The 16,836-nt window shown below is 43.7% G+C and overlaps 1 protein-coding gene across 1 annotated transcript in view; it reads left to right on the top strand.

Moving 5' to 3' along the window:
• Positions 1 to 15,679, top strand: part of LOC310794529 (uncharacterized protein) — a gene marked incomplete at its 5' end in the record, with an annotated part of 124,221 nt that extends 108,542 nt beyond the window's left edge. The window contains 3 exons of the mRNA XM_083656499.1: positions 4,182 to 4,355; positions 4,511 to 4,557; positions 14,941 to 15,679. Coding sequence (XP_083512625.1) covers positions 4,182 to 4,355; positions 4,511 to 4,557; positions 14,941 to 15,461 — 742 coding nt within the window. The 3' untranslated portion in view covers positions 15,462 to 15,679. The remainder of the gene's footprint in view (positions 1 to 4,181; positions 4,356 to 4,510; positions 4,558 to 14,940) is intronic.
• Positions 15,680 to 16,836: the final 1,157 nt, after the last annotated feature.

The raw sequence follows: 16,836 nt of genomic DNA, 5'->3' as shown, positions 1-16,836 counted from the left end.
TCAACAAAGTAAATACAATATCACAAAAGGAATGGCGATATATAATAATAAGTTAAAAAGCAAGGACATAAGCTAACATTAATATGTAGCACTGTCAGAGTTACAGAAATGAGCATATTCGAAGGTTGAGCTCAAAATCTATAAAGAATATGAGGACCTATACAATAAGAGTTACAGCAATGCAAGGTTAAACTCCAATTCTATTTAGAAAAAGAGGAACCACAACATTAATCTAAGAGTTACAGCAATGCAAACAGTTACAAGGTTAAGCTCAAATTCTATTTAGAAAAGGAGTACCTAACATTAATCTTAGCGTTACAGCAATGCAAACAATTACAAAGATAAGTTCAAATTTTATTTAGAAAAGGACAATAAGAATTACAGCAATTGGTAATAAAGAAGGTTACGCTCCACTTTAGTCTAGAAGTAGAGGACCTGTATCTCCCTCAATTGCTAAAGGGGAGGGGGTGAGTGTCAGGGGGCATAGTGGCTGAATGGCTCATCTCTCCCTAGGACACCAATCTGAGAAGAGAGACAAGAATTAATATAAATCACAAAGTTATACAGTTACAGAAAACAACAAAAATCCTGGGTTTCGTTCAGGCCAAACGGTTCAATTGTATTTAGCTCATGGATCCAGAAGGACTCTCGTCTGAGAAGTTGGTTGACTATGTTACCCCCTCTTGGATTGGGTTGTATTTTTTCAATTCCTATAAATTTGAGAGAGGAGGCTGAACCATGATTTTTTTCTTTGTAATGCCTGGCGATGGAGTAATCCAGGTTGCCGTTCCTAATGGCGGCTTTATGTTCTGCAATTCTCAGCTTGAGAAGGCGTTTTGTCTGGCCTATGTACATAGATCCACAAGGACAAAGTAAGGCATAAATCACATGGGTTGAGAGGCAATTAATAAAATCCTTAATAACATATTTCTTTCCTGAATGGGGATGATTAAATTTCTTAGTATCAAATGTATTTGAACAGTGTGCACATTTACCACATCTGTAATTACCATACACTTGTTGAGCGAGCCAGTTAGTTTGTATGGGCTCTTTATACATGGAGGAAACAACAACATCTCTTACATTTCTGCCCCTTCTAAAACTGAATCGGGGTCTTGAGGAGGACAGGTGGTTCAGGCCTGGGTCACATTCCAAGATATAACCTTCTTAATAACCTTCTTATAACCTTCTTTATTACCAATTGCTGTAATTCTTATTGTCCTTTTCTAAATAAAATTTGAACTTATCTTTGTAATTGTTTGCATTGCTGTAATGCTAAGATTAATGTTAGGTACTCCTTTTCTAAATAGAATTTGAGCTTAACCTTGTAACTGTTTGCATTGCTGTAACTCTTAGATTAATGTTGTGGTTCCTCTTTTTCTAAATAGAATTGGAGTTTAACCTTGGATTGCTGTAACTCTTATTGTATAGGTCCTCATATTCTTTATAGATTTTGAGCTCAACCTTCGAATATGCTCATTTCTGTAACTCTGACAGTGCTACATATTAATGTTAGCTTATGTCCTTGCTTTTTAACTTATTATTATATATCGCCATTCCTTTTGTGATATTGTATTTACTTTGTTGACTATGATATTATGTATATTTCTGCAACCTGTAAACCGAAAAAAATTGTGATTTCCTAATTGGTCATGTGACCAATTAGGTCCTGTTACTACTTAGGCTCACCTGGGCCCTCATGGTTGTATGAGCAAACCTGATGAAGCTGCTACAGCGAAACGCGTCGTTTGCTGAATAAATCTCAGTTAAATCCTGACTTCAGTGTGCGGTGGTACCTTCTTTTGTTTTATGCCTTGTACCTGCAACCTACCAGCACCTGATCTTTCCACTGGCTGTGCATGGGGACTCTGCTTTCTATTAAAATTAGACTGTTTAATAACAATCGAAAACCTTGCTCGTAGCTGCTTTAAGGCTATGTTCAGACAGTGAAGTACAGCTGTGTGGTCAGTTTTCACAACTCCCCATTGTGTGGTCATGTCCAAATTCCCCCCACCCCCACCCCCTCTCTACTTTACACCCTACTTTACATGCTCCACATGTATGAAAGCAACATGCCTCATGTCTGAAAGGGTACACTTCACATATCCCCCGGGTCAGGCTCAGGGCAAGGGAATTGGAGGAATAACACTCCAACCTGACAGGAGGAACTAAATACAGTACCAGCAACAATTGTGCAGCCTACACATTTGAGGCCATAGAGACCTCCCAGGAAGCTACAGGATGAGGAACCAAATAAATTGAACTGAGCAAAATATCTCAATAACAAAAAACAATGTCTGACTCAGAGAAATGGAGAGAAATCAATATCATCATTTGCTTTTAGGGTTACAATCCAAAAGGTTTTTCTTTGGAGGAGATGTTTGAGTCTATCCCCTCCTCTGGCAGATTTGAGGATGACTTCTATTGCCATGAAATGCCATGCATTTCAGTGTTGGGCCTCTACCCTGATGAAGGCTCTCTGTAGCTGAACGCGTTGGTCTTTTTAATTGTGTAAGATTTAGCCATGCCACAATAAAGGCTTTTTAACTGTTCTACCTGAAACAGAGTGGCCTTGGATTTTTCAAGTTTTTCCTGTACTCTACTCCATTTTTTGACTTTTACAAGGATCCAACTTGAACTTTTTCTCATGCTTCTCTCCACCCTCACCAAAGAGCTGTTTCAGTGATTTTACTAAGGACCCACGCAGCGCTTCCTCATCCCTTCTGTTAAATAAAGTTTGACTGAGCTCCAGCTAAATTGTCAAGTATTGCAGCCTGCTTGCCACCCAGGCACTTACTATATGTAGCCTACTTAATTTATATGATATAAATGTAACCAAACAGGTCGGCTTTGTGCACACAGGAGAAGTAGGTTAATTTTCTTTTGGAGACAGATCCTATATTGATTTGTTTGGGAAGAGGGTTTACTCTGAACAAATTTGAGAACTGAACTGAATTGAAGAAACTGAATCTCTACCTTTTGCTGTACAGTACCTCCAATACACTGGATATTGGGTTTGCATTCTCACTCTGATTATGTAAGGGTTAATGCACGACGAGGTGTCCATTATCAGAAATTATTGGACGACATGGAGGCGTAAACCGTCCGAGGCGAAGCCGCGAAGTCCAATAATTTCTGATAATGGACACCTTGAAGTGCATTAACCCGCTTATACCATGGTCACTTGCCAAAGAAACAAAACAAGACCATTCATTTATATTTCCATGCATTTTGCAATCAAAATCTAGTTTTCATAACCTTGAATATGAGTTGAGAACTGGCGAGACAAAATAGTCCCCTCGGCTGCTCAAGATTAGGCTATCATTGGATAAAATGGCCGCTTAGTGACTGCACCTGGCACAATTCTAGAGTCAAGCTAACTTTGACCGACTTATGTTTTTTCTAAACTTATAAAAGTGCCATATTAAGCGTTAACGGTGGTATAGAGCTCAAACGGCTCTGTCGTGGTCGTAATCCTCCCGCATTGATATGAACGGTGAACAGACCATTTAGCTAGGTGTACATTATCACTGTACATTATCACAAATTAATGGACACCTTGCAGCCAATCAGAATCGAGTATTCACCCAGACCATGGTATAATGCTTGTTAACATTCTGCTTGGTGGTTCAAAAAGTGGCCCCTGGGCAAAGCCAGTTGAGTATCCCTGCTTTAGCCCATAGCACACCAATCAAACATTCCCAAACAACTGCCAGCATTGTTGTTGTTCTTTAACCTGATCAACAGATGGCCATTTACATCCTGCTTTACATACAGATTACTATCAGCAGACAAACACCTGTGGGTGATTTTCTCTGTCCATGTATTTTTTAAACCAACATTTAGCCCTTCATAGCCCCTCTGAATGACTTTCCATGAGGGCATTTCATGCTTTCCTCTCTGAGCTGCCTCAGTTGTTGAAACCTGAAAAAGTAGAAAGGACTTCTAATATTCTGTCAGACAGTGAGTAGAGAACTCTCAAACTGCAGCACATAACCACAGAGCTGACCAGCCAACTGTATGAGGCAGTAACCGTTTTGCTAGAATTTGACGGCATTATCACAACTAATTTCACAGTAGGCTACTAATCAAATCTGACATGGATTCATTTGTGTGTGTGTGTGTGTGTGTGTGTGTGTGTGTGTGTGTGTGTGTGTGTGTGTGTGTGTGTGTGTGTGTAGTTTGTCAGGCTGTCTGCTTACAGAGGAAGGCTGTGCTTCTCTCGCCTCAGCTCTGAGCTCCAACCCCTCCCATCTGAGAGAGCTGGACCTGAGCTACAATCATCCAGGAGGCCCAGGAGTGGAGCTGATCTCTGCTGGACTGGAGGATCCACACTGGAGACTGGACTCTCTCAGGTATATATTTAAAAAGCATCACCATCCCCTATTTCCTCCAGTGACCCCTTCCATAAATAACGAACGGTCCCTATTATATGGAAAACCCTTCATAGGGAAGGTTTTGTTTCTGTCCTCAAATAGAATACTCTGGTCTGACTTTGTTTGCCCCACAGTGTGGACCATGGTGGAGTCCAGAGGTTGAAACCAGGTCTGAGGAAGTGTAAGTGTGTATCTCCCAAATAAATGCACGACCGTCTGTCTGTATGTTCTCTGTTTATCACACATCTCGAGAGCCGTTCGTCCGATCGACTTCAAACTTGGCGAGTGTGTTTCTGAGACACTGAGAAAATGCAGTGTTGAATAGTGCAAATTAGACACGTGACATGTTCAATATTAATACTTTTAGACAAGATTTTTACTATAAGCACCGCCCCACTGGGATGCGCTGGCGAGCAACCAGCGAGCCGGAAGCTGTGTGGCGCTGGCGGAGCTTAATAATATATGTGAAATTTGTGGACCTATAGGAGGTAAATCTGTGCATGGATTTTATTTTCTCCAGCGGATATCTTAAGGCTGCAACACACCACCAAAACTTCAAAAGACAAAGAATGCCGACTGTTGCATCACCTCACGTCTCCTGTGTCGCGGCCAAAAATGTGCACTTGAACACACTGCAAAGATAACAGTCAACTAGTATAGCACGTACGTTACTGTGACTGCATGAGACCATAGTCAAGTCAAGTTTATTTGTATAGCCCTAATTCACAAGCATGTCTCAGAGGACTTCACAGAAAATATGTCTAGCTAATTCTAGCTGACACAACAGTAGCAATTACAGTAGTAAGGAAAACACATTGAACAATCATATGATAGAGAAATATAGAAAATATAGAAATATAGAATAGAAAGGGTGCCATGCTTTAGGGTAGAATGGGTGCTATGCTTTAGAATAGTGGGGGAGGAGAGATCAGGAGAGGGAGGAGGTGGGGAGTGTGCAGGGGAGGGAGAGCAGGGGGAATGTGAGAGGAGAGAGCAGGAAAGTGATGAGGTCAATTTCCCACATGAATGGGAAATGTGGGGGAGGAGAGAGCAGGGAAGGGGAGGAGAGAGCAGGGAAGGGAGAAAGAGGAGAGAGCAGAAGAGGGGAGGAGGGAGGGAGAGTGGGGGATGTGGGGGAGGAGAGAGCAGGGAAGGGGAGGAGAGAGCAGCGAATGGGGAGGAGGTGGGGAAGGGAGAAACAGGAGAGAGCAGGGAAGGGGAGGAGGTGGGGAAGGGAGAAAGAGGAGAGAGCAGGGAAGGGGAGGAGGTGGGGAAGGGAGAAAGACGAGAGAGCAGAAGAGGGGAGGAGGGAGGGAGAGCGGGGGATGTGGGGGAGGAGAGAGCAGGGAAAGGGAGAAGGTGGGGAGGGAATGGGAAATGTGGGGGAGGAGAGAGCAGGGAAGGAGAGGTGTGGAAGGAGCAGGGGAAGGGGGAAAGAGAAAGATCATGGGTGCCATGGTATAGAATAGAATGGGTGCCATGCTTTAGAATAGTGGGGGAGGATAGTTCAGGAAAGGGAGGAGGTGGGGAGGGAGAGCAGGGGGAGTATGAGAGAGTATGAGGAGAGAACAGGGAAAGGAGGGGATGCCATGCTTTAGAGTAGAATGAGTGCCATGCTTTAGAGTGTGAGAAAGGAGAGAGCACGAAAAGGGGGGAGCAAATCAGACAATCTGACTACTCTGGCCATTAACCAGAACTAACTAGAACACAGGGAATCTAGCTAATCTACAGCCTAGTCTGCCCTGTCCTATTCTGCTCTAGTCTGATTTTAGCCTGAACACTATAACAGGTATACAGCCTACAGTTAGGCTGTAGCTAATCTATCGCCTAACCTAAGCTATTCTAACCTACCGGCATCCCTCTACCAGTGATGGAGAGCACCGATGCCCCCGCCCCCACACACATAAGGCGTGGGAGAGAAGGCCAGGCCGGGACACATGGATTGCCTCAGTGACTTGTTGGCTGAGGAGGAACCTTGTGAGGGCCGATGTACTGTAGGGGCCCAACTATGGACCCCCTCTGGGGACCCCCCTCCGGGACAGGCTGAGAAGATCCCGGGCTAACCATTTACAGAGTTTCACATTATAGAAATAAAATTGATAAAAGAACAGAAAATTGAAAATGTAAATAGGAGTCCAACAAAAGCAATACGAAAATGTAGTCTTTAAATGATCCTAAGATCAGGGAAGAAAGTTGAAAGTGAAAAAGGTAGATTCCAAAAATAAATAGAAAATATAGTCTTTAAGTGTTAGTAAGTTCAGGGAATACTAGCTAATTAGCGAGGTGAAAAGGGGGAAAATGATCAGGAGTTCCACGAGGGTGATCTGAGGGATCCATGAGTCCGCATTGGTGGCATCAACCAAGATGAGAGGAGGGGAGGATAGGGGTCGGTGGTGATGATGAGGCCGGGGAAGGGGGGGAGGAGAAGGAGTAGTGGGTAGATGGGCCAGAGTGATGACAGGACGATGACGATCGGATTGAGGGCTGAGGTGGCGGTCGACGGGCGGGCGGGGGTGCAAGTCAGGCCAGTGAAGGACACCTGAGGAGGAGAGAGAGAAGGGGGGAGAGCCAGTACGAAGGAATCTGCGCAGAGGTGGAACTAAGTTTGGCAGCTAATAATTTCCTGCCTATACTGCTGGGACAACTGATACTATACTACAAAATCAAGTCTAGATTTTTTACTGATACTGCTGGCTTGAGACAGCCCGCTCAGCAGTTCAGGACTAAGTTTATTCAGCGGATATTAGATATTCTGTCCATACTACTAGGATGACTAATACTATACTGCTAATTCAGGTCTAGGTAGTCTAGGTCTAAGTTTAGACTGATACTGCTGGCTTGAGATAGCCCGCTCAGCAGTTCAGGACTAAGTTTATTCACCAGCTATTAGATTTTCTATCTAAGCTACTGGGTCGACTGATGGCATATTAGGTCTAAGTTTATACTGATATTGCTGTCTTGAGACAGCCCGCTCAGCAATTCAGGATTATATATACTCAACAGCTAATAAATGTTTCCAGAGAATGACACCATCAAACACAACCATATGATTGGGAAAATAAATGGGTTTTGAGTGTAGTTTTGAAGATTTCAATAGAGCCAGCTTCCCTAACTGACCATAGGACTGTGCATATAAACCAGATACATGAAACAAAGCAGTGTTTGCCAATATCTGATAAAAAATAGTTGCAAATGGCCCTGCTGTTGTCAGGCCTTGCCTGGTCTTTTGCTTGTGAAAGAAGAAAGGAAGAAGTAGATGCGTAAATATAAGGAGAAACTGTACTAAATGTGTCCTATCACAGGCTCAAAGGGCTTTCCTGAAGCCCATGCTGTTGTGAAAAATTCGAGTGACATCACTGATGATATTACTCAGGCCCACCTACTTAGCCATCACCACTGAGTGACATCACTGATGATATTACTCAGGCCCACCTACTTAGCCATCACCACTGAGTGACATCACTGATGATATTACTCAGGCCCACCTACTTAGCCGTCACCACTGAGTGACATCATAGTTGTCATAACCAGCTTTTGTCCTATATCACTTGAAAGTTGCTCATTAAATAGACTCCTCAGACATAATAAACTTAACGACCTGATCTGTCAGAGGACCTATCGAGGACTGTTCTGCTTCTTTTACAACAGCGCCTCCAGTCATTATGTTGCAGTGGAACAAACTGTTAGGCTTTGGTTCTTATCAATGTAAGCTCTTTGGCACAAATGGTGATGTGTGTTGTTACAGCGTGTGCACATGTACGTTTTCATAGAACATAAAAGGTGAAACAGGGAGGAGTAACTGACAGGAGGGGAGCTTTAAAACCCCCATCAGTAACTTTTTCACATTAATATAACAGCTTTGTAGTCATTGAAGATGGTCCAGTGTATTCTAAGAGGGAGAATGTCGCCTCTATTGGTCACACAGCGCCCTCCAAAGGCCTCTCCTGGCACTAAGCATTTTGTGCCTGCGTCCCGTAGACAGCATGAGTGGCATACCGCGCATGCGCTGTACAGCGGAAGCGCTGTGTTCAGTAAAACAAGGAAGTAACTCGGTGTGGATTTGATACGAAAATGACATTTGGATTATTATTTCATCATGTGGTGAGTACCCAATGTCACATGTATTTCTGGCGCTGTGTTTTGTTGACTTTGAATGGCGATACTGATACAGACTATTGCACCCAGAGGGCGCAGTTTCCCCAATAGCAAAACTTGGAAAAGTTGCTGAATGGGGCTTTAAAGTCGAGCTGAACCCAAAAATGACTTTTATTTTATTTTAGTTCAAATACCTGGGTATGCAGTGCACCTATGTATACCAAAAAAAATCACAAAAATCTAATTTCTTTAATTTTTCACACTTTTTCACATCAAAAGTTCATTTTTCAAGATTTCATTCATAACCGTAAACTAAAGTTTGCTGAAGTCACATAGTACTATAACATTTCTACCCCATTTCATCCAATCATATCACGACATGGCAGCTGTCAATCAAATCTTCATTTCAGCATAATTTTCTCTTCTAAATGAAGGAGAAAATGGCACCTAGTGCCTGTCATCTGGCAGAATTCCTATCCCATAAACTAACTACTAACTTGGCCATTTGTATGTTGATATACACAATAAAGAAAACGGTTATGCCTAAGAATGCAAAGAAATGTAACTGGCTCGTTAAAACTCGCATTCCAGGAATATTGTATTTACCACAATAGCGTTAATGGCGCGTGCCTGAGAGCCTGGTTGTCAGGGGTCGCACCTCAGAGATTCCAGGCCGACGGGCTGCACTCTCCGCTCCGGCAGCTGGCTGCCTGCGGCTCATTGAGCTCCACTCAGCCACTAAACCTCACATCACCAGGCTCTTCCCGAGGAGACACTGGCGCCGGAACAAGGGGGACATGGGGACATTTTGTCCCCCTTAAAATTTGGTCCCCCTAAAAAAAAAAAAAAAAAAAATTTTTTTTTTTTTTTTTTTTTTTTTAATCTGAGGGGGCAACTGCCCCTGACGCTTAGAGCCCACTTTACACTGTTTACACAGCCTGTGATGCTTGTTAAAGCCATGATCATTGTGGGATTATTACACCTGAGACAGACAGACCCAGGGATCAAATTACAGAGAGCCCACTTTACACTGTTTACACAGCCTGTGACACTTGTTAAAGCCGTGATCATTGTGGGATTATTACACCTGAGAGACAGACAGACCTGGACTCTGTACTGCACTCACTGTCATTGGCTGCTGCTATAATCGTATACGGTTATTGTTATTTTATTTTTGTGTTGAGATGACAAGTTTTGCACTGTGTTTCGAAGTGATAATACAGTTTTTCCTGGTTGTTTAAACATATTCCCTGATTCACTACCTCACTCCCTCAAAATCCTAAACACAAATCTCAAGACTCACACACAAAATGCTAAATCCTACACTTCCTTTGCACAAGCACACTTTGCCCTCAAAACTCAAGCACAAAATGCTAAATCCTATACTTCCTTTGCACAAGCACACTTTGCTCTCAAAACTCAAACACATACATCATACGAGTAGACATTCCAAGCACTCATTGAACACTGATGTGCAAAATGGAAAACACTATAGTATGAATGCAAAACACTTTATGAATGATCAGGAGAATTATACCTTTGCATGTTCATGTTGTAGGCTAGCATTTTCTCCTTTCGTAAAATACCCAAATATAAAGCAACAGAAATGTAGTAAAAAAGAAAATATTATACTGTATCTCAGACCCAACAGCAAACTGAATGGAATGCAATACAAATACATTCTTCCCCAATTGCTAAAACACAAAACACAAGTGTTTTGTGCTTAGATTTTTGGGGAAACAGACACCATTGAACACTGATGTGCAAAATGGAAAACACTATATATGAATGGAAAACACTGTAGGAATGCCTTAGCAGTGGAATCAGGACTTTGCATGTTCAGTGTTTCACCTGTTGGATGTGAAATATCGACATATATTGTTGTATGTACTGTATACCCAAAGAGCAAATTGCACAACAGCCTTTGGAGTTTAGGAATGTGATTGGCAGTGTGTTCTGAGTGAACATCAGGAGTGGAAAATCAGGAAGAGTGTGCAAGATATGGAGAATTGTGTTTAGTGAGCTGAAAGATGTGTGGTATGGAATGGGAAGATGTGTCTAAAGCAGGAAAATGTGTGGTATGGAATGGGAAGATGAGTCTAAAGCAGGAAATGTGTGGTATGGAATGGGAAGATGAGTCTAAAGCAGGAAAATGTGCTTGGAGTTTAGCAGAATTGGTTTAGCAGTAGGTAAATGAGTTAGAGATTGTGCACATTGTGTCTGATGTTCCCAAAAATCTGTTTAAACAACCAGGAAAAACTGTAATAATAATAATAATAATAAGTTCAGTGTTTCTGCCTGTGTTGCTGTCTGTTGTAGTGTAATTGTAAAATGACCTAAAGGGAGAGCAGGTCACCAAGTGAGTGAGAAAAGGAGAAAATACTGAATAATTACATCACTACAGTATAATCCTAATGTTAATTTAAAATGAGATATTCCTCTAAATATGGCTAAAAATCATCCAGACGTTAAAAAAAACGTCAATTTTTCTCAATGCATGCAATGCAAAAAAACATTGAAAAAAAAATTAAAAAAAAAATTAAAAATTAAAAAAAAAAAAAAATGTCCCCCTAATTGCAAACTCGTTCCGGCGCCACTGCGAGGAGAGCGCCACAACACGCTGAATCCCACTCGATTTGGGGGTGGAACACGCCAGGATTGACCAAAGCCCAATCCAGTCCCCATAATTGTCAAATAAAATCATCAACATGCTACTAGGACCCGCCTCTCAACCTGTCATCTCAGACAAGTTATGTTTTCAGTCTGAAACAGACTCAGACCCACGCGCCACTTGGGCTCCGAACGGGTTCGGGTTTAAGAGTCAGAGTCAGTTTATTTACCATTTGCAGTCAAAACTACATTGGAATTGGGGTGCAATAGCTTAAAACATAGACACATATATGACAAGTCATGACAACATAAAAGAGCATATAAAAAGACAAACAATAAAAAGGTTTCAAAAGTAAGTAAGGTAAAATAAGAGAATAAAACAATAAAATGAGACAGGTACATCTGTGGATAAAGGCCCGAGTCATCCAGCTCACTTTAAAAGTGCAGGAATAAAGTGCACTCAATAATACAGCAATAAAAGTTAACAAGGATCTGGCTGTTGTGGGTGAACTCCTTTTACTTTTATCCAGATGTTCATATACAGAGTTCAAAGCTATAGAGACTGCATCCTCAACTGATCTGTTTTTCCTATAAGCAAACTGCCAAGGATCAAGAGTAGGAGGAATCTGACATTTATTGTAGTCCAGCACTAAACGCTCCAGACATTTCATAAACACTGATGTTAGTGCAATGGGTCTGTAATCATTGTGACATGTGACAGGAGATTTCCCCACCTTGGTCCTGGACAGAACCTTTCGAACCTCGTGTTCAGATACAGTTAGCCCAGACAGCACCACTGTCAACCCCTATAGGAATATTATAGGGATATTAACACCCTCAGGTCACAGACACACTGTCAACTCCTATAGGAATATTATAGGGATATTAACACCCTCAGGTCACAGACACACTGTCAACTCCTATAGGAATATTATAGAGATATTAACACCCTCAGGTCACAGACACACTGTCAACCCCTATAGGAATATTATAGATATTAACACCCTCAGGTCACAGACACACTGTCAACCCCTATAGGAATATTATAGATATTAACACCCTCAGGTCACAGACACACTGTCAACCCCTATAGGAATATTATAGGGATATTAACACCCTCAGCTCACAGACACACTGTCAACCCCTATAGGAATATTATAGATATTAACACCCTCAGGTCACACACACACTGTCAACCCCTATAGGAATATTATATGGATATTAACACCCTCAGGTCACAGACACACTGTCAACCCCTATAGGAATATTATAGGGATATTAACACCCTCAGGTCACAGACACACTGTCAACCCCTATAGGAATATTATAGGGATATTAACACCCTCAGGTCACAGACACACTGTCAACCCCTATAGGAATATTATAGGGATATTAACACCCTGAGGTCTAAGGGTATTTTTTTGGAACTGAACGTCACCAAAGTGACATCGGGCGATGTCACTTTCGTGACACAAAACTAAATCAAATCGTGACTGACAGACACCACACGCCCGCCCATCCATCTAGGCAATTTTATTATAGGATATATAACATACTTGATTATCAGGCCGCTATGTGGCCTGATAATCTAGTTTGCTGGTATTATGCTGTGTGTGTGTGTGTGTGTGTGTGTGTGTGTGTGTGTGTGTGTGTGTGTGTGTAAGGTATCGGTAGGTGGCACTATGCCGAATTGCATGAAATCCGGCACTGAAATCCGTGAGGTCCCCCTCAGCGCATTCCCCGAGTGTGAAGTCGATCCGCCGAATGGTTCTCGAGATAAACAAAATTTGTGTTGCCAGTAGGTGGAGCTATGCCAATTGCACAAAATTCAGCACTGCACCCTATCAGGTCCCCCTAAGCCACACATGGACAAAATACGGCCCACGCATGCGGTGTGGCCCACGATGGAATTGCATTTTTTTCTTTTTCTTTTTACAGTGCACCTGAACACAACATACAAGATACCTGCTGAATAAGTGTCCAAATGTTCATGTCATTCTGGCCAATACTCTACTTCTGTTATAACAGTTCATTTCTAGCGGGCCTGGGGCAAAATGCGGCCCCAGGGCCGGACTCAAAGAAAAACAAAATGACCCCCAAAAACTCAATAAAAGGCAGAATTATGTTAATAAATCTCATCTGCTACAGCCATTGGATTTGTATCACTATTATATCAGGAGATTAACAAGAAATTACCAATCACAACAGGAGAGAGGGTTAAAAATAGGGAGACTCCCGTGAAAATCAGGTATTGGCAGGTATGATCTCCAATGTGTGGCCCTTCACTTACTGGGGGGGTGATGTGTGTGTGTGCGGGGTGAGGTGTGTGTGGGGGGGGGGGGTGAGGGGTGTGTGTGTGTGGGGGGGTGAGCTGTCTGTGTGTGTGTGGGGGGGGTGATGTGTGTGGGGTGAGGTGAGGTGTCTGTGTGTGGGGGGAGGTGATGTGTGTGTGTGTGGGGGGGGGGGTGATGTGTGTGTGTGTGGGGGGGTGATGTGTGTGTGTGTGTGGGGTGAGGTGAGGTGTGTGTGTGTGTGTGGGGGGGGTGAGGTGTTTGTGTGTCTGTGGGTGTGTGTGGGGGGGGGGTGAGGTGTGTGTGTGTGTGTGAGGGGGGGGTAATGTGTGTGTGTGTGGGGGGGTGAGGTGTCTGTGTGTGTGTGTGGGGGGGGGTGAGGGGTCTGTGTGTGTGCGGTGAGGTGAGGTGTCTGTGTATGTGGGGGGGGGGGGGTGAGGTGTCTGTGTGTGTGTGGGGGGGTGAGGTGTCTGTGTGTGTGTGGGGGGGTGATGTGTGTGTGTGAGGTGTCTGTGTGTGTGTGGGGGGGGGGGTGAGGTGTCTGTGTGTGTGTGGGGGGGTGATGTGTCTGTGTGTGTGTGTGGGGGGGGGGGGGTGAGGTGTGTGTGGGGGGGTGATGTGTGTGTGTGGGGTGAGGTGTCTGTGTGTGTGTGTGGGGGGGGTGATGTGTGTGTGTGTGTGGGGGGGGGGTGATGTGTGTGTGTGGGGTGAGGTGTCTGTGTGTGTGTGTGTGGGGGGGGTGAGGTGTGTGTGTGTGTGTGGAGTGAGGTGTCTGTGTGTGTGTGTGGGAGGGTGATGTGTGTGTGTGGGGGGGGGGTGATGTGTGTGTGGGCGGTGAGGTGAGGTGTCTGTGTGTGTGGGGGGGTGATGTGTGTGTGTGTGGTGTGTGCGTGCGTGCATGTGTGGTGTGTGTGTGCGTGCGGTGTGTGTGTGTGTGTGTGTGTGTGTGCGGTGTGTGTGTGTGGGGTGTGTGTGTGTGTGGGGGGGTGAGGTGAGGTGAGGTGTCTGTGTGTGTGGTGTGTGCGTGCGTGCGTGCATGTGTGGTGTGTGTGTGCGTGCGGTGTGTGTGTGTGTGTGGGGTGTGTGTGTGTGTGTGTGTGGGGTGAGGTGAGGTGAGGTGAGGTGAGGTGTCTGTGCGTGTGGTGTGTGTGTGCGTGTGTGGTGTGTGTGTGTGTGTGTGTGTGTGTGTGTGTGTGTGTGTCCTACTCTGGTATCAACATGAGAAAAGGCAGATTGAAGTAGAGTTTGGACTTGAACATGTTTGACTATATAAATGATATCAATGGTGTTAAAAGCAGTGTTATGCTTTGACAGAGACATCAGAATAGCCTCCTTTGTTTCAGCTAAATAAAGTATTAAACAGTCAACTGCTGACATGGAAAGTCCCTCACAGCAGCTTGTGACATCTCTTCATTCAGTCCTGCTGTGAATGAAGATGATGGCTGATAGAATGTGTCACCATGAAAGTGTGAAGAAATTAAAGGTCAAAGTGTTCATAAATCAACAGATAATAAACAGCTCTATTAGAATCAAAAGAGTTTCTGTATTGACTCTTGTTCTCTCATCAGATGCCTGTGAACTCACACTGGATCCAAACACAGCAGGCAGACACCTCCTCCTGTCTGAAGACAACAGAAAGGTGACGTGGGTGAGAGAGATGCAGCCATATCCTGATCACACAGAGAGATTTGACCCCAGGCATCAGCTGCTGTGTAGAGATGGTTTGACTGGTCGCTGTTACTGGGAGGTGGAGAGGAAAGGAGTGGTTCTTATAGGAGTGACTTACAGAGGAATCAGCAGGAGAGGAGCAGGTGATGACAGCAGGCTTGGACATAATGAAAAGTCCTGGATTCTGAAGTGCTGTGATGCTGGTTACTTTGCCCTGCACAATAACAGCTACACAGACATACCTTCCTCCTCTCGCTCTAACAGAGTCGCAGTGTATCTTGACTGGCCTGCTGGCTCTCTGTCCTTCTACAAAGTTTCCTCTGACACACTGATTCATCTCCACACGTTCAACTCCACCTTCACTGAACCTCTGTACCCTGGGTTCTATGTGTTTGAAGGTGCCTCAGTGTCTCTGTGTTAGATAGAGGAGTGAGAGAGAAACACACTGTTACCAAACACAGCTGCTGACATGATGCTTCACTCTGTACAGGATCACACACACACACACACACACACACACACACACACACACACACACACACAGTCTGTTGTTGATGATTGACAGGTTAAAATCTCTTTCTTTTGGACCTTTGTTATGTTTGTATTTTATTCATGTCACCAAACTAACCATCTCTCATGTTTCCAACAATTTAAGGTTAAATTAACATTGTTTGATCGTGTTGGTTTCAAACATTTGATTCTATACTTTTTATATAACTTTGACTTAACATGTGATTACAATGTTCCTCAAATCAAATCATATCTTGTTGATATGAGGTCATGAAGAGATGAGTGTGTAGTGTGCATATAAGTATCATCATCTGCTATTAAACAAATCTGACCCATTCTGCTTATTTCACTATTATTTAATACAAAACGTGTGTGTGTGTGTGTGTGTGTGTGTGTGTGTGTGTGTGTGTGTGTGTGTGTGTGTGTGTGTGTGTGTGTGCGCGCGCGTGCATGCGTGCGTCTGCGCGCGCTCGTCTGTGTGTGCGTGTGCAGCTGTGGCTGAAATCATCCTGATTCATTTGCTGATTGTTGTGGTAAAAACTGTTAGTTTGATGATTTGAGGAGTCAAATGATTTCAGTTAACTTCCAACATGTTGCCACAGCACAGCAGAGCCTCTACACCTCATCTCAAACTGTTTCATATCAAGATTAGAGACACATTTACAACGTTTTGCAATGTGTCCTTTCTTCTGTCTAGCGCTTGATATTCACGTGTGTGGTTGTTGATTGGTCAGATTTACAAGTGCACCCACGTGGCCACCACACAACCCGCATTCTGATAGGCTGTTGACACCCCCCACCCCCGCAATGTGCGCCAAAGTGGTTTGGTCCATCCACTCTGTTTTTTTCCCACACTCGGCAGTTTAAACTGCAGCGCGCGACTCTGTGTGTGTGTGTGTGTGTGTGTGTGTGTGTGTGTGTGTGTGTGTGTGTGTGTGTGTGTGTGTGTGTGTGTGTGTGTGTGTGTGTGTGTGTGTGTGTGTGTGTGTGTGAGAGAGCTCTCTAGGGAGGGAGAAGTGAAGCTGTGGGGTCATGTGACAATAACAATGGGCGTGGTAAACTACACAGTTGGAATCATAGTTTCCTGCATGTTGGTTTTGTACTATAATGATCTAGTCAGTTGTTTCTCTGGACACATTGATGTACGTGTGTCTGTATTGTAGAGATAACAGAGAAACTGTCATCAAAACAGTCATTCTTCTACATCTATTTGTGTTCACTTCTTGGAAATTTAATTTATCAGTTTGCTTGGGACCACCTGGAACCTCCTCAAAGACCCCTGGTGG

This window comes from Poromitra crassiceps (genome assembly GCF_964638095.1).
Source record: "Poromitra crassiceps genome assembly, chromosome: 20".
Classification (NCBI taxonomy): domain Eukaryota; kingdom Metazoa; phylum Chordata; class Actinopteri; order Beryciformes; family Melamphaidae; genus Poromitra; species Poromitra crassiceps.
Note: the sequence above shows the minus strand (reverse complement) of the source record. Positions and strands in the feature narration are given on the sequence as shown.